General features: G+C 39.3%; 1 protein-coding gene across 1 annotated transcript in view; it reads right to left on the reverse strand.

The window, feature by feature from the left end:
* LOC126184965 (leucine-rich repeat-containing protein 40-like) overlaps positions 1-19,074 on the reverse strand; it is a 200,392-nt gene that overhangs the window by 65,506 nt on the left and 115,812 nt on the right. Inside the window, exon 5 of the mRNA XM_049927661.1 lies at positions 2,693-2,862. Within this exon, the coding sequence (XP_049783618.1) occupies positions 2,693-2,862 (170 nt within the window). The remainder of the gene's footprint in view (positions 1-2,692; positions 2,863-19,074) is intronic.

Consider the following 19,074-nt stretch of genomic DNA (forward strand, 5'->3'; position numbering starts at 1 on the left):
GCAGCCCAAGTAAGTACCACTGTCCAAAGTCCAGTCTACCAAAACAGATAATGACAGCACAGTGGGCAATGGTGCATCTACAATAAATCATCTGTACCTTTGAGGTTTGAAGAAGAAAGAGAAAACAATGTCTGCAACACTCCTCATGTTACTGATTCTATCCTGCAACCACTCATTTGACAGGAAGGGAACACAATGTTTTCACAAGGATTACGTTCATAGATTTATGGCCACCGAAGTGGGACACATAGTGTATCAGGCTTCCATACAGTCGCTCGTTGACCAGTCTGGTGTGGCAGTAAGACATGGCAAAAGGAAAGCTGAAGTTTTAAAATGCATGTTTATGAAATCATTCCTGCAGGAAAATTGTACAAATATATCATCATTTGACCATCACAAAGACTCCCGTATGGACAACATAGTAATAGATATCTCTGGCATAGAGAAACAACTGAAAGAGTTCAAAACAAACAAGTCACCAGGTCCACATTGAATCCCAGCATTGGCCGCTTGCTTACCCTGCATTAATCATGAATCTCTCGCCCAGTCCCAAGTGACTGGAAAAGTGCAGATGACTCCTGTACATATGAAGGGTAAAAAAGCAGACCCACAAAATTACAAATCAGTATCCTTAACATCAGCTTGCTGCAGAATTCTTGAACATATTCGTAGATCAAAGATAATAAATTTCCCTGAGACCAAAAAATTTCTGTCCATGAACTCAGCTTGCCCTTTTTCACATGATTTACTGCAAACTGTAGATGAAGGGCACAGGCTGAACCCATATTTCTAGATTTCTGAAAAGCATTTGATACAGTGTCTCACTGCATAATTGACAAAGATCTGAGCATATGGTTCAAAATGGCTCTGAGCACTATGGGACTTAACTTCTGAGGGCATCAGTCCCCTAGAACTTAGAACTACTTAAACCTAACTAACCTAAGGACATCACACACATCCATGCCCGAGGCAGGATTCGAATCTTCGACCGTAGCGGTCGCACGGTTCCAGACTGTAGCGCCTAGAACCGCTCGGCCACTCTGGCCGGCTGAGCGTATGGAATAGGCTCCCAGATGTGCGAGTGGATCTAAGGCTTCTTAAGTAACAAAACTTAGTATGTTGTCCTCAACAAGCGAGTCTTCATCAGAGACAAGAGTACCATCAGGAGTGCCCCAGAGAAGTGTGATAGGACCACTATTATTTTCTATATGCATAAGAGATCTGGCAGACAGTGCGGGCAACAATTGTTTTCAGATGGTGCTATGGTGTATGGGAAGGTTGTCGTAGAGTGACTGTAGGAGGATATAAAATGACTTAAACAAAATTTTTAGTTGGTGTGATGTATGGCAGCTAGCACTAAATGTAGAAAAATGTAAGTTAATGTAGATGAATATGAAAAACAAACCCATAATGTCCGAATACAGCATTAGTAGTGTGCTGCTTGACACAGCTGTGCTGCTTAAATATCTGGGAATAAAGTTACAAAGTGATACGAAATGGAATGAAGATGTGAGGTTGTGGCCAGGAAGATAAATGGTTGACTTTGGTTAATTCAGAGAATTTTGGGAAAGCGTGGTTCATTGTAAAGCGGACCACAATAGGATGCCACTGTGGCCTATTCTTAAGTACTGCTCAAGTGTTTGGGATCCACACCAGGTTGTATTAAAGAAAGACAGCGAAGCAATTCAGGGGCAGACTACTAGATTTGTTACCGGTAGGGTCGAGCAACATGGAAGTAAATCAGAGACACTTATGGAGTTCAAATGGGAATCCATAGAGGGCGGGCAGCATTCTTTTCAAGGAATATGACAGAGAAAATTTAGAGAACCTGCATTTGAAGTTGACTGCAGAACAATCCTACTGTCACCAACACACATTTCATGTAAGGACCATGAAGATAAGATATGGGAAATTAGGACTCATATAGAGGCATATAGACAGCCATTTTTGCTTGAGTTATTTGTGAGCAGAACAGGAAAGGAAGTGGTACAGGGTACCTGACGCCACATACTGTATGGTGTCTTGTGGAGTATGTATGTAGATGTGGATGTGGATATACTGGGTCAATTCATACTGTAAAATGTGTACTTTATTTTCCATGGACTTATCATTTTTTAATCAGTCTTCATGTGGCTCAGTGGCTATGAGGTAGATTGCAAGTACAAAGATTCAGGATTTGATCACCAGTTCAAAGATTTTTTCCATCATTTATCTTATCCTTCACCTCCACAATGATTTATTAATGTGGAAAATGCTGAGTTGCACCATTGTTCAAAGCCCTCATTGACCTGCAAGTCCCCCTTTAACTGGCTGAGTACGTCAATTAAAGATCAGATGAAGGCAAATGCATACAATCCCTAAATGATTATGGCTACTAAAGGACTGGGGCATTATGGCTGGCCAACCTTAGGATTGATGACAGCTTTATCTTTTTATCTTAACGAGAATATTTAATTCACGAGTATCAATGTTGGACAATGAATGGAAAATATTAATAGGTCCTTTTTCCAACTACTTTTAAGCTTTTTTTACCCGACTCAATTGGAGGTGTTTAAATTACAGCAACAAAGAAAAATATAATGACAGAAAATTAATGCTATATCTAATAATTTGATGATATGGCTTTTGTTTCCAAGTCATACAGAAATTATTCAATACAATCAAAAGTAATTTATGTACTACATTACCTTACCTCTATCGCATTGTTTCCCATAAACAGTTCTTTCAAGCATTCACATCCCATAAAATTTGGGATTTTTGTGAGTAAGTTCTTCGACAAATTCAGGAAATACAATTTTCTGAGCTCTCCTAATGGAGGAAGGTCTGTTATTTTATTGTCATTCAGCCAAAATTGTTTTAACACTGCAAGAAACAGATAATGATTAATATGTTCTGCAAATGACAATCTGAAAGCAATTACTCTATAAAACAGACAATAGCAGAAAATATTAGTGGACCATATCATGATTTGATGTTTCAAACATCCAGCTATTTTGCAACCACAACAAAGCAAAACGTAACCGTTTTAAAGTAAAAATACAAGTCAGGCAATCAACAGGAGCTAGGCCCACATCCACACTGTCCAGGTCTAATTCTCATGATTTCCTTAAGACATTCACAGAGAATATTGGAATGTGTCAATCAGAAAGATCATATCATATTCCTGACTTCAGTTTAATAGCACAGTATTTTGTCAAAATGGTAGTAAACACTCTTGAATAACTGCATTACAGTTTCAGGCTCAATCCTTCTTAACCTCCATACTATGAGGTACAATGACAGTTTTTATATGTAATTAAAATGACAGCCACTAAATCTTCGCAGTCCTAAAAAATGCAGATGGACCAACCAGTACCTATACTTAGAAGACACTACTCTCAACTCTGCAGATAGAAACACACAAAACTGTACTCACATCTTCCTGTAACATAAAAGATGCCGAACACTTCTTCCAACACCTCAAATCCATTCACTTTTACATCCTACCTCAAATCTTTCTTGTTATCGTCAATGTGACCTCAATCTACACCAAAATCCAACAAAATTGTAACCTCTCTACACTCGAAAACTACCTCTCCCATCTCCCACCTGAATGTCTTCTTGCATAGTAGCCAGCCTCATCCAAATCAATAATTCCTTCATCTTCCACAGCCAGATCTACAAACAAATCAGAGGGACTGGCACAGGAACTAGAATTGCCTTCTCTTTTATGAATCTATTCATGCACCACCTGGGAAAGTGATCCTTGAACTACTAGGAGCTGCAAACACGCAGTTACTACACATTCACTGTGATACCTTTGTGTTCATGATGATAACTTCCACTGTCTTCAATGGCCCATCTCTTTATTTTTTATTTATTTATTTATTTATTTATTTATTTTGCAAGTGAAATTGACTTGGTCCTTGACTAAACTTGATTAAATCTGAAGCTGCCTTTCTAGATGTTAAGGCTTGCATTCCATATCTGGTCTGTATCAAAACCAACCAACAAGCATAAATATCTCCACTTCAATAACTGTTATCTCTTCCATATCAGACATTCTTTTCCATGTCCCTACAGTACGCAAATATGGTCCAGTGCTAAATATTTTAATAGACAACTTCTTCCAGGGTTCTCTCACTCACAACTACAGTACTGACCTAGTTCCACCTCCCACCCCCCAACCCCAAAACGGAGGGAGGGAGGCAGTCTTTCCTCCGTTACAAATTCAAGCAGCAAACTCCCTACTTCCAAAGATTTCAACTCCCATGAACCCCATTCTTACCCACTACTACCTAAGTCTTCCATACTTCAACAGATTACTCTGTCAGAAACACAATTTCCTCAAACAAATTTATCGAATGTGGCACAGTACTGATAAAGGAGTACAAAGATGGACAACTTTGAGTGTCTTATACAGCAAACAAAGACAGAGTGGAGCGGCCATCACTAAGATCAGACAAGATGGCTGTCACTGGCAGAAAATCCAAAAGACAAATTCAAACAGAAACCTTTTATGTTTTTATACAAACTTTCATACTGTTATATGTATTACTAAATCAGATTGTAATGTTTTACTCTAGACAAAGAAAATAATTACTAAATTTTTGTATTTTTCTGAACCATACAAGGGTCTACAGTATTAATGTAAATAAGCAGAGTGGAAGACAACCAAAGAGAGCGTTGCTCAGTAGGGGCACTGGGTGGTGGAAGAACATGAGAATTGGATCATTGAGAGGTTGCCAGATTTACAGGCTCCCCACTCTGTGTAGGTGAAATATAAGATGGCACGAGCAGCCACTAGGTGTTCTTCTGCACGATTCAGCTAAAGACAATGCAGTACACAGTTCCACTTGATGCTGGCATTGTAGATGACACATATGCTGCCATTTCAGAGACTACATCCAAAATTATGGAAAAGTCAGTTTGTAACACCTAGGCAGCATGGATTAGATGGATAATAGTTTCAGAAGTAAAGATCACTGCCATTTGCTGTGCCACAAAAAGGAAGAGACCATCAACATCTTTTGAAATGACCACTGTAGCTTGAAAGACTTGATGGAAGGACATTGTATTAACTGGTCTTAAAGCTGCAGTGATGGTTCAAAACTGCATTTATGTAAGCTACCATTTATGGTGAAAATACATTGTTCATACTTGATATTTGAACTAGTTATTTTATCATCTCCCTAGATTATTCTAAATTAGTTACTCTGCTCCATTAACAACTTACTTCCAGAAAATTTAGCGGTGAACAATATCAGAGCAGTTAGGGAACTTCGCGGCATCACCTCATCAAACTTAGGAAGACGAAGAGTACAACAGGAGGCTGAAGAGAAAGAAAGTGCACGCAATTGCAGCCCAGCTTGCTGCCAGGGATAAAGGTTTTTTTGTATGGCCTTTATGACCCTACTGCATAGAGAATAGTGTGTGTCAGCTGTCTACACAGAACATGCTTTTCTGTTGTCAGTAACTTTTGCTGTAGCCACGTAAATGTTATAATACTGAATCTGACTCAATACTGTAACTAAAAGAAAGTCCGATAGTTGAAAAATTGCTGGAAACTGAAGAAAAAGGCAGTTTTTGTGATAACTGATATGTGGTGGATAATAGGTCGCAATTTAAATATCCCAACCATTAGCAAACATTAAATACCTACATGAGATATACACTATGTGATCAAAAGTATCTGGACACCTGGCTGAAAATGATTTACAAGTTCATGGCTCCCACCATCGCTAATGCTGGAATTCAATATGGTGTTGGCCCACCCTTAGCAGACAGCTTCCACTCACGCAGGTATAAATTTAATCAGGTGCTGGAAGGTTTCTTGGTGAATAACAGTCCATTCTTCATGGAGTGGTGTACTGAGTAGAGGTATCGATGTCTGTCGGTGAGGCCCGGCACGAAGTCGGCGTTCCAAAACATCCCAAAGGTGTTCTGTAGGATTCAGGTTGGGACTCTATGCAGGACAGTCCATTACAGGGATGTTATTGTCATATAACCACTCCGCCACAGACCGTGCATTATGAACAGGGGCTCAACCGTGTTGAAAGATACAATCACCATCCACGAATTGCTATTCAGCAGTGGGGAGCAAGAAGGTGCTTAAAACATCAATGTAGGCCTGTGCTGTGATAGTGCCACGCAAAACAAGGGGTGCAAGCCCCCTCCAAGAAAAACACGACCTCACAATAACACCACTACCTCCGAATTTTACTGGTGGCACTACATACACTGGCAGAGGACGTTCACTGGGCATTTGCCATACCCACACCCTGCCATCGGATCGCCACATTGTGTGATTTGTCACTCCACACAATGTTTTTCTGCTGTTCAATCGTCCAATGTTTATACTCCTTACACCAAATGAGGCACTATTTGGCATTTAACAGTGTGATGTGTGGCTTATGAGCAGCTGCTCTACCATGAAATCAAAATTTTCTCACCTCCGCCTAACTGCCATAGTAATTGCAGTGGATCCTGATGCACTTTGGAATTCGTGTGTGATGGTCTGCCTAGATGTCTGCCTATTACACATTACAACCCTCTTCAACTGTCGGCAGTCTCTGGCAGTCAACAGACGAGGTCGACTTGTACCCTTTTGTGCTGCAAGTGTCCCTTCACGTTTCCACTTCACTATCACATTGGAAACAGTGGACCTAGGGATGTTTAGTAGCATGAAAATCTTGCATGTAGATGTATGACACAAGTGACACCCCATCACCTGACCACATCCGTGAATTCTGCGGAGTGCCCCAGTCAGCTGTCTCATGATGTCTAATTACAACTGAGGTCACTGATATGGAGTACCTGGCAGTAGGTGGTAGCACAATGCAACTAATATGAAAAACATATGTTTTTGGGGGATGGTCAAACCGTCTTCTTTGAATACAGTTTCTTTAAATTTAACCAACAGGGTTTTACAAAAACTACATTGTCATTCTTTCATGGACTCCTTACACTAGAACAACACTCTGGAATTGGGCATGTATGTGACACATTGCATTTTCCTAGAATGCTGGCAACAAATGTAAGTTTTCTATTCGACTCCCCAAATACTGATTTCGCGTGTTCATCCCATTTCACAATGTCACTTAATATTATTCCTAAATGCTTATCCAACTTATGTGCTCAAGAAGTTCACCGCTAATTTTGTAATCAAATACTGCCAGGTTCTTCTGTGTGGCATAGGCATTATCTTACATATTTAACCATTTTGAAATTTAAGCTATGTGTGTCATTCCCATGTTTTTATTTAGCTGCAAGTGCAAAATAATAATCGAACTATTTTTTGTGAAATGTAGCTATAGTGGGGTGCATGTAAGAAGACTGCAGCATGATGCATCCCGCGCAGAGAGGGGCGAAGAATACTTCACAGCATTGCCAGTGTGCTCCATGTCTCCATCCCATGCCTCTCACTCAAGCCGCTGCCTAATGTGGTAATTGGCAAGGCAAGGGAGCATTACACATGGCCAGTATTTCTGATTCTGACTCTGCTAGCAGAACCAAAATACTCAGAAACCTACAGCTGTCACTTTTTAATGTAATACTTCTCGTTTTGGTTTGTATCACCCCTAATGAACACTATACTGACTCAGCAATGTCGAAATACCTAAACTAATGTGAAAATCAGCACTAAATGCAGTACACAAATCCCAATTTGTGTGCTACAGGCAGACATAGCAGCACGATGCTACTGGCTGTAGCGTTTTGTGATACACTGCTTCTCGCCACTGCACGGACCTACCATCTGCCTCCTTATGTGCACATCAGTATAAGTGAAATTACTCTATTTGCTACCATTCTACTCCTTAGATTTTTTTTTCTCCTAAGACACTGATAGTTTGTGTGTTACATCTATATAAAATGTTGAAATTCTTATTTAGGATATATTCCATTGAAACTTATAATTCTGTAGCTCATTAAAGCTATGCTAATCCAAACATCCATTTAGTTGTATATCAAACGTCTTCTTTTAAGAGAAATTGGTAACTGGCTATGTTTCCATGTAATGTGACCAGAAAAATGTTGTGAGTTAATGACTGTACATTCATAACAACAAAATAGCCCATTTGATTGCCCTAATTTCACTCTTTCCAATAATCAGTTTACTTTCTCTGAAAATTCATTAGCTGAAAAATTATCCATAATTAAATTTTTCACCCATCTGAAAAGACATTCATTATTTTATTATTTAATCCCCAAATCTAATGTTATACTTCTCTTGCCCTAATTTTTCTGATCCAGATAAGATGTTTGATTACATAAATAAGATACTAATTAAGAAAATGAGGAAAATCACAAACCCTAGAAATTTACACGAAACTCGGCAAACCACCACGTAAGTATGCAGTGTATCAACAAATATTTCACTGAACTGCATTACTTTTACCGTTTCCTAATACACAGTTAAACACAATTATTACTTGATTCAACAGAATGACATCACTACTAAATTTGATCCTTGCATCATTATACAGTAAAATTTAATTACCGATTTCATTATCATTCTTGTGCGTGTCTATACATACAGTAAGTCAGCGGTCCACACTAAGCAAGCATCAAGTTAACATGTCAATGTGAAATTACACTTGGAAATGATCACATTAATATTTAGGTGCAGAAATTCCATGTCTATGTATCATCCAGTTCATATCTCAGTGCCAAAGTTCGCCAATATGTGAAGTTCTACATGTGAAAATCTGTGAGTGGCATTCAATAACATAAACATCTTGGTACTGCCATCAGTTATCAAAAACTCTATTGTGGTCAACAACTATGTAATCAAACCCCACTTTGTGATATTTATCAGTCAGAACTCGCTTGTGAATGTGCACTGAAAAAGTATTGCCCCGGTCAGAAAGCTTCTTAGTTTACCAGAAACACCTAACTGTGATTAACATTCTATTAGGGGCTCTTTTTCTCTAAAAAGAGCCATAGTCTGTAAAATGAAAACCACCAAAGGGATCATAATGCCATTGCCTATGGAAGACAGTGTGGTCCCTACAACACTGCTGAGGCCCCAAACTCATCACTAAAAGGACATGGATGCACACAAATGTGACAACAGAGCAGACACATGCATGCGTCAACTGGCCACTGCATTCAGTAGTGCTGAAAACAGAAACGGAAGCTTCAGAAAAGAGCAAAGGGGTGTAGTGCATTTCCTGGCAGTAGGACTGCAGAGAATATAAATTCACAAAGAATGGCAAAGTGTACGAAGATCAATGCACATCCATTGTAAGAGTCGATGCATAGCACAAGCGATTCGAGGAAGGATAGATGTAGTTGGCCAATGATGCATGATGTGGAATGCTACACCACTTAACCGATATCATTGTCCAGCAGGTGGATACCCTCATTAATGAAGAATGACGAGTTACGGTGGTAGCTGTTGGCCTAGAGGTCACACTGAGCATCAGAATTGCAATGGTCATTCAGTGTTCTCCATACACTTGTACCAGTTTTCAACAAATTTCATTCTTCACTCTTTCTGCTGTAAAGAGCACACTATGCCTCTTCGATCTTCTTTTGAAGCCTCTGTTTCTCTGTTTTCAGCACTAGTGAGTACAATGGACAATCGACATGTGCAAGCACTTGATGTGTCGTCATGCAAGTGTGTGTCTGTGTCTCTCTAGCAGCAAGTTTTGGGCCTCGGCACACTTATAGGGATCACCCCTTCTTCTGTAGCAATATCATTACGATCACTTCAGTGGTTTTCATTTTGCAGCCTCCACCTCATTTCTTTTTGAATGACCTAATATATTAAATCTTATATACAAGCTGGTCATCATGTTAAATGATGATAAATGTGAATACCAATCAAAATAACTCAAGGCCATGTTGCATCCATTATTTCAAAATCATGTTATAAAACCAGATTATAGCACGGCAATGGTGATCCAATGACTAGCTTCCGAGGGCAATCAATATCTCACAGGTAAAGCACATTCTAATTGGTAGCTTGATATTAAAATACTCCCAGAACATCATGAGGAGATAAAGACAGTTGTGCTTTGATGAAGCTCAGAGGAAGAAAACATTGTTTACCCAGTAACAAATGTTCTCTCTGATGATTAAGCACAGTTAGTTAGGTTGAATAAGATGGTGCCTTACAGCGTTGTACTCCTCAGTGGAAATCCATAACAATAATTAATGGCTCCAAAACCCATGTTTTCAAGAATAGTTTACAAGAGATAACTTGGGATTAAATTTGTAATGAACCACATGCTACCATAAAACTTAATCTATTCCACGATAAACTCATATTGTTATTTGAAAATAGCATCACGCATAAGACAATCGGTAAAGACATTAAACAGTGATGTGAAAAACCATGGATCACTGGAGGTATTAAAGCATCTTGTGAAAGGAGAAGGGTTCCCCCTTTAGTACCTGTTGCCAAGAACAAGCGAGTTCCTGCAGTAGTTGTTCATTACAAAAACTATGCTTAATTACTAAAAAAAGTTATTAAAATATCAACAAACATGCACATTGTGTCAGATAACAGTAATTCTGACAGCACACTTACGGCCACAAGGGCCGTCCAGGAAATAAAGAATGATACACCATGTCAAGATATTCATTAGTAACAATAATAATAATAATAATAATACATAAACTACTTTTCCACTGATGTTTGGAAAAGTCCTCTGTCATACTGACAAGGGGGAGATTGAGTCAATAATTAAATCACTGAAGACTAAGAACTCTCATGGATATGCTGCAGTACCTAGCAGAATATTAAAGTACTGTGCTGCACATGTCAGCCCCGTACATAGACATATTTGTAATTTTTCCTTTAAGAATGGTCAGCTTCCTGAACAATTAAAGTTCTCAGTAGTAAAGCCACTTTATAAAAATGGAGAAAAGGATAATTTAGACAATTTTAGAGCTATTTTTAAGCCATCAGTATTTGCTACAGCTGTTGTAAAGGCTGTAATAAAAGGATAATTGATAACTTTATTTCACATAATTTGCTATCAAATGTACATTCGGTTTTAGAAGTGGTTTAAGAACTGAAAATGAAAATGATATACTCTCTTTTGTCTGTAAGGTACTGTATGGATTAAACAACAGATTTCGAACACAAGGCATCTTTTCCGATTTAACTATTGCAGTTGTGTTGATCATGAAATATTGCTCCAGAAGTTTGGTCATTATGGAATACAGGGAGTAGTTCACAATTGGTTCACCTCTTACTTTAGCAACAAACATCAAAAGGTCATTATCTACAGTGTTGAGAATTGCTATGATGTGGGGTACGGTCAAATGGAAGGGGGGGGGGGGGGATGCCCCAGGGATCAGTGCTGGGGCCACTCCTGTTCCTTATTTATATAAATGATATGCCCTCTTGTATTACACGTGACCCTAAAATATTTCTGTTTGCTGATCACACTAGCTTGGTAGTAAAAGATGATGTGTGCAACACTGGCTCAGTTTCAAATAGTACAGTTCATAACATAAGTTCATGGCTTGCAGAAAATAAACTAACACTAAATCACAGTAAGACTCAGTTTTTGCAGTTTCTAACATACAATTCAACAAAAACCGATGTTTTAATTTTACAGAATGGACATATCAGACAGTAAATCGTAGTGGAAAGCCCAAGTTCAGGATCTTGTTCAAAGACTTAATGCTGCCATTTTTTTCTATTCAAACAATATCTCAAGTAATTGATAGTTCAACACGGAGAATAGTCTACTTTGCTTATTTTCATTCACTTATGATGTATGGTATTGTATTTTGGGGTAACTCTTCCCATTCTCAAAGGATATTTTTGGCTCAAATGGGTGGTTCGGGCAATAAGTGGTTTAAGTTCGCGAACATCTTGTCGACCCCTGTTCACTAGTCTGGGTAATCTAATACTGGCCTCTCAATGTATATATATTTTGCTGTCATTTCTTGTTAACAATATTAGCTTATTCCCAAGAATTAGCAGCTTTCACTCAGATACCACCACGCAGAAACCCAATCTGCATTTGGATCACACTTCCTTGATTCTTGTGCAGAAAGGTGTGTAGTCTACTATTGCATCCATTTTCAATAAGCTACGACAGGAATTCAAAAATCTTAGCAACAATCCATGTGCTTTCAAACCGAAGCTGAAGAGATTCCTCATGGGTCACTCCATCTATTCTGCCGAGGAATTCCTTGAAAAATTTAGCTTATTCCTATGTTATATTGTTGATTGTTTTTACGTAAACTTCTGGCTTGTTTTTTTTTTTTTTTGGGTTCATAAACATTTTATGTTGTCTATTATCAATTTTATGCTGTAACTTCATGCACTGACACATTCAATGACCTTGGAGAATTGTTCTTCAATTCTGTTCTATGGAACTAACGTGTAAAATGCATTGAGGAGCCAAAGAAACTGGTACACATGCCTAATATCATGTTCGGCCTCCATGAGAAGGCAGAAGTGCCACGACATGATGTGGCATGGATTCGACTAATGTCTAAAGTAGTACTGAAGGGAACTGACACCATGAATCCTGCAGGACTGTCCATCAATCCGCAAGAGTACGAGGGGGTGGAGATCTCTTCTGAACAGCATGTTGCAAGTCATCCCAAATACGCTCAATAATGTTCATGTATGGGGAATTTGGTGGCCATCAGAAGTGTTTAAACTCAGAAGAGCGCTCCTGGAGCCACTATGTAGCAATTTTGGACATGTGGGTTGTAGCGCTGTCCTGCTGGAATTTCCCAAGTCTGTCAGAATGCACAATGGACATGAATGGATGCAGGTGATCACACAAGATGCTCATGTACATGTCACCTGTCCGAGTCATATATACACATATCAGGAATCCTATATCTGTCCAACTGCACATGCCCCACACCATTACAGAACCTCCACCAGCTTGAGCTGTCCCCTGGTGACGAGCAGGGTCCATGGATTCATGAGGTTGTCTCCTTACCCGTACACATATATCAGCTCAATACAATTTGAAATGAGACTCGTCCAAGCAGGCAACATATTTCCAGTCCATCAACAGTCCAATGTGGGTATTGCTGGGCCCAGGCAAGGCATAAAACTTTGGACTGTGCAGTGATCAATGGTAGACAAGTGCACTTATGGCTCCGAAAGCCCATATTGATGATGTTTCATTGTATGTTTCATACGCTGACACTTGTTGATGGCCCAGCACTGAAATCCACAGCAATTTGCGGAAGGGTGCACTTCTGTCACAGTGAACAATCCTCTTCAGTTGTTGTTGGCCCCTTTCTCGCAACATATTTTTCCAGAGATTTGATGTTTTACCAGATTCCTGATAATCCTGGTACACTCGTGAATTGGTCATACAGGAAAATCCCCACTTCATCACTACCTCAGAGATGCTGCGTCCCATCACTCATATGCCAACTATACCACCACATTCACACTCACTTAAATCTTGATAACCTACCATTGGAACACCAGTAACTGATCTAACAACAGTGCCAGACACTTGTTGCCTTATATAGGTGTTGCCGGCTGCCGCGCCATATTCTGCTGTTTACATCTCTCTGTATTTGAATAAATATGCCTATACCAATTTCTTTGGTACTACATAGCTGCCTAAGAAATTAGGACACTTTTTGTACCTTGGCATCAGTTTGTGTATACCCTCTTCGTATCAAGCTGCCACCTGGCCACTCAATCAGGTCACAACAGCATCCTTCAGGGCTTCATCATTTGTGAAGCATTTACCAGGTGCTCCTTCAGTTTTGGAAACAGGGAAAAATCTGACAGTGCCAGGTCCGGACTGTAGAGAGGATGTTCAAAGATGTCACACTGGAATTTCTCATACAGCAAGGCCTGTGTATGTGGGCAGCATGGTCATGCAACAGAACAATTCCACACGAGAGGTTGCTTCTGCAGCGGTTCTGGACAGCACAACAAAGATCAAACGGGTAGCACAGTATGCACCACTTCACTTTCATACCACTCCAAGAACGTTAGTGCAGCACCCATTCTTGCAGCTTTCTGGTCATCCATGGGCATGCGTGGCACCCACTGTGCACAGATTTAGTGGTATTCTAAGTGCTGAGTGACAGTTTTGCGCACAGTTTAACAAGACACTTCCTGACATTGTCCATGCACATCACTAACAGTGGACTGTCGATTCTCTTGAATGATGTGATCCAGCTTTCATTTCAGCACTTTTGTGATGACAGAGGGTTGCCCTGATCTGTCTTCACCATGAGCACCTGCCCTCCCATTCTTAAACATCATGCACCACTTTTGGACACTGACTGCATGCATTACACCTTCACCAAAAGTGATAGCAAGTCTGTGGTGAATGTCACAGGGTCTAACACTATCCGCCTGCAGAAAACAAACAACACCTCGCAGTCAGTGGGCTTTACAATCAGCACAGCCACGCTCACAGCTACAAGGTCTAACTTACAACTGCATGCGGCAATTGTCCACATCACAGTGAACACCAGAAACGAATGAGGGCTGTTATAAGACTGGTATGTGGACCATATGTTCTTTAAACTATGGATGGCCCTCATATATGGAAAGAGAGAGAAAAGAGACAGGTCAACCGGCCACAGAATGGGAAAACATCACTACTGAATTAAATGGAAAGACTATACATGATATCACAGACAGCAAATATGTTTAATAATCATTTCTTAAATATAATAGAAAATATACGGACGAACAGTTCAAGAGGAAAATCACAGCAGTATGTTGAGAAATCAACTCTGATAATATTCAATCATATGAATGTCTCACCACATTCTACTCCTGAAATTATTAAAATTATATATTTTCTCAACAATAAAAGGTCATCTGCATTTGATGGTGTTTCCAACACAGCACTGAATATTTGTGCCCACATAATAAGTGCCGCCTTATTTGAAATATAAGGCAGGACTTCTTATATATCTCTAACCTGAAGCACTTTTCCACAGAGATTCAAATATGTCACTGTTAAACCCCTCTATAAGAAAGTTGATAGGAGAAGTGTCAGTAACTACCAATCTGTTTCACAATTTCATTTCCCAAAAATTTTGAGATGGTGATGTATTCTAGAATGGTATCCCACCTGAGCAACAATATCCTCAGTAAATCACAGTTTGGAGTTCGGAAGAGTTCCTCTACTGAGAATGCTATTTATAGTTATTCACCAAATTTTACAAGTATTAAATAACAAAATAATGACCAATCTAAGGCATTCGATCCTGTGAATCATAATATTCTCTTACATGAACTGAGGATTTATGGGATTAATGGTATAGCCAATCGATGAATAATGTCGTATCTAACCAAACGAATGCAGAAAGTTGTACTTAGTAATTCAACCAATGTAGTTAAGCGAGACATTCTGACTGGGAAGAAATCACATATGGGGTTCCCCAAAGCTGTCTCAGGTCTGCTATTGTTCCTCATATACATAAATGATCTTCTGGAATATACAAGCAGAATTAGTTCTTTTTGCGGTGGCACTAGTATTGTAATCAATCCATACATAGAGCAACAAAAGAAATGGCAAATCATGTTCTTAAACTATCACTGACTGGTTTTCTGCAAATGGTCTCACTCTCAGTTTTAAAAAAAGACACTGTATTTAGTTCTGCATATCTAGTGGTGCTGCACCAATGATTAGTGTAACACGTGGTCAGGAAATAATAAATAGGGTGGAAAATTCAAAATACTTAGGCGTTCATACTGATGAGAATTTAAAAAGGAAAAATCAAATTTTGGAAGTCCTAAAACAATTTAGTTCAGCCACATTTGCACTTTGAATCGATTTAAATACTGGGGGGAGAGAAATCAGTAAGTTGACATATTTTGCATTTTTTCATTCAATAATGTCAATATGGAATAATTTTCTGGGGTAACTCATCTTTAAAGAAAGAAACTCTCTGTTGCTCAAACACATGCTGTAAGAATAATATGCGGTTGTCTTTAGCACAAAAAGTGGTGTACAATGTTGCAATCAAAAATTTTCATCACTTACCCAGTGATGATAAATGACCAACAGCACAATAATACTTGAAAACATACTGAGAAAGTTTCTCCTTGACAACTCCTCCTATTCCATCAATGAATTCCTGTTATTGTAATGTAAGTAAAAGGTGGTGGGTAGAAATTACTAACTCAAATTTGACAGCTTATTTCAGGTGGGGGGGGGGGGGGGGGGGGGGGGGAAACCTTGTCAATGATCAGCAGGTAGCCATAATTAGAAAATAATTTGAGTTATGCATATAAAACATGCTCATTCTATATCATTATGATTTATCATACAAATGATCCATGTAACATGGAAATAATTAGCCATCTTGTTATCTCAAAATCGAATAAATAATTATTTCCCCCAGAAATCTATTACAAAACCTACTTTTACTACAACAACAACAAAATGCAAATAAATTACATTTATCATCAGTTTCCATACAATACACATTACAGCACTAATCTGCATGAAAAGCAGTGACTTCATACTTTGGATTTTGTTCTCCATATTCAGCAAAGTTTTCTTGCACCTGACTATATGCTATAGGATCATAAAAATCCGGGAAATGACAAGTAAATAAACTGCAAGGAGAGAGTGATGCAACAGATGGTAACAATTTCAACACAATTATGAAATAGTAAATCTTCGTAGAGTATATCCGTTTCACACATAAAAGGAGATAGTTTAAGAAATTTTGTAGGATTTTTCTCACACATATGAGATCATGTTGTACTCAGGACTTCAGCCACATCAAGTAAACTGCTATGCACACTATTTTGGCAATAGAACTCCAGACAAATGCCAACGACTGCCAGTCTTCTCTTAAGGTATGTAATAATACAGAACAGCTTTATTCACGGTTACATCTAATTAATTCTCAACAATTATTAGATTTGAACCCATGGTCATCTTTAGATAGTCACTTTAGATAGACTAACAAAGGTATCATCAGGCTGATACACAGTTGCAGCTCATATGTTACAATGGAAAGTCAGTATTTCAAGAAAGTGTAATAAGATCTGTAATGTTCTCAACATATATCAACAGAATATAGGTTCAGCAGTACTATAAAACTTTCACTGACAATGCTGTTGCATACAGGAAAGAATTAACCAAAATTTTTACTTGGTGTAACGGATGTGGATAAATGTACAATATTGCCTAAACCAAAGACAGTAAAAAGTATAGTATTTATTGTAAGATTAGTGACGAAAATCTTGAGCACGTCACATCTCATATATATTTTGGGATAATACTAAGAAGTAAGACGCAAAAAAGGACAATCACATAAAATCAGTATCCTGGAAGATGTACTGACAGCTTAGATTTTTTGGAAATGATCTGGGGAAAATGCACACAAGACATTAGAACAAAACAATTCTACAGCACAGTTACAGTGTTTGGAGGCCTTATCAAATAGCACGACACTATACACTGAATGAATTCAGATACATGCTGCTACAATTGTAGCAGGTTGGCACAGTCCAAACACAAGTGTAACAGAAATGCTCAGGGAACTTAAATGGGAATCCTTGGAAGAAAAAAGGCATAATTTTCACAAAATCTTCTTGGATAAATTTAGAGAACCTGTAGTCAAGGAAGACTATGCAAACATTACGCTGCCACCAATGCACATACATCAAAAAAAGTTTTGCATCACCTCGGTTCTGAGAGTTCCGGAACGAGTACAAAAAACTGGAATAGAGATCTACATAAACATCATTTCCACCCTTTTTATTGCTCATGAAAACCAAACTTTGCATGTTGTACCACCATACAGCAAGACCTTCAGAGGCGGTGGTCCAGACTGCTGTACACACTGGTAGCTCTAATACCCAGTAGCACGTCCTCTTGCATTGAAGCATTGTTGTGTTCGTCGTGGCATTCTATCCACAAGTTCATCATGACACTTTTGGTCCAGATTGTCCCACACCTCAATGGCAATTTGGCGTAGATCCCTCAGAGTGGTTGGTGGATCACATCATCCATAAACAGCCCTTTTCAATCTATCCCAGGCATGTCCGATAGGGTTCATGTCTGGAGAACATGTTGGCCACTCTAGTTGAGCAATGTCGTTATCGTGAAGGAAGTCATTCACAATATGTGCATGATAAGGGTGCGAATTGTTGTTCATTAAGACAAATGCATCACCAATATGCTGCCGATACAGTTGCACTATCGGTTGGAGGATGGCATTCACGTATTTTACAGCTGTTACAGCACCTTCAATGACCACCAGCGGCATACGTCGGCACCACATAATGCCACCCCAAAACAGCAGGGAAACTCCACCTTTCTGCACTCGCTGTACAGTGTGTCTAATGCGTTCTGCCTGACTGGGTTGCCTCCAAACACGTCTCCAGCAACCAACTGGTTGAAGGCATATGTGACACTCATCAGTGAAGAGAATGTGATACCAATCCTGAGTGGGCCATTCGGCATGTTATTGTGCCCATCTGTACCACGCTGCATGGGGTTGTGGTTGCAAAGAAGGCTCACGCCATGGACATCGGGAATGAAGTTGCACATAATGCTGCCTATTCTGCACAGTTTGAGTCATAACATGACATCCTGTGGCTGCACAAACAGCATTATTCAACATGGTAGTGTTGCTGTCAGGGTTCCCCCGACCCATAATCTGTAGGTAGCAGTCATCCACTGTAGTAGTAGCCCATGGGCGGCCTGAGTGTGGCATGCCATCAACAGTTCCTGTCTCTCTGTATATCCTCCATGTATGAACAACATCGCTTTGGTTCACTCTGCGACACCTGGACACTTCCCTTGTTGTAACATTGCAGATGCGATCGAACCGTGGTATTGACCATCTAGGCATGGTTGAATTACAGACAACACGAGCTGTGAACCTGCTTTGTAGTAGAATGACTGGAACTGATCGACTGTCTGGCCCCCTACGTCTAATAAGCGCTGCTCATGCATTGTTGTTTACATCATTGGGTGGGTTTAGTGACATCTCTGAACAGTCAACAAGTATCTTGAGGAGTTCTGGGAACCGGGGTAACGCAAAACCTTTTTTGATGTGTGTATATATATATCATGCTGGGATCATGAGTTTAATGAGAGAGAGATTAGGACACGTAACCGAGGCAGTCATTTTTTTCCTTGCTCAAAGTGCAAC

This window comes from Schistocerca cancellata, chromosome 4 (assembly GCF_023864275.1).
Source record: "Schistocerca cancellata isolate TAMUIC-IGC-003103 chromosome 4, iqSchCanc2.1, whole genome shotgun sequence".
Classification (NCBI taxonomy): domain Eukaryota; kingdom Metazoa; phylum Arthropoda; class Insecta; order Orthoptera; family Acrididae; genus Schistocerca; species Schistocerca cancellata.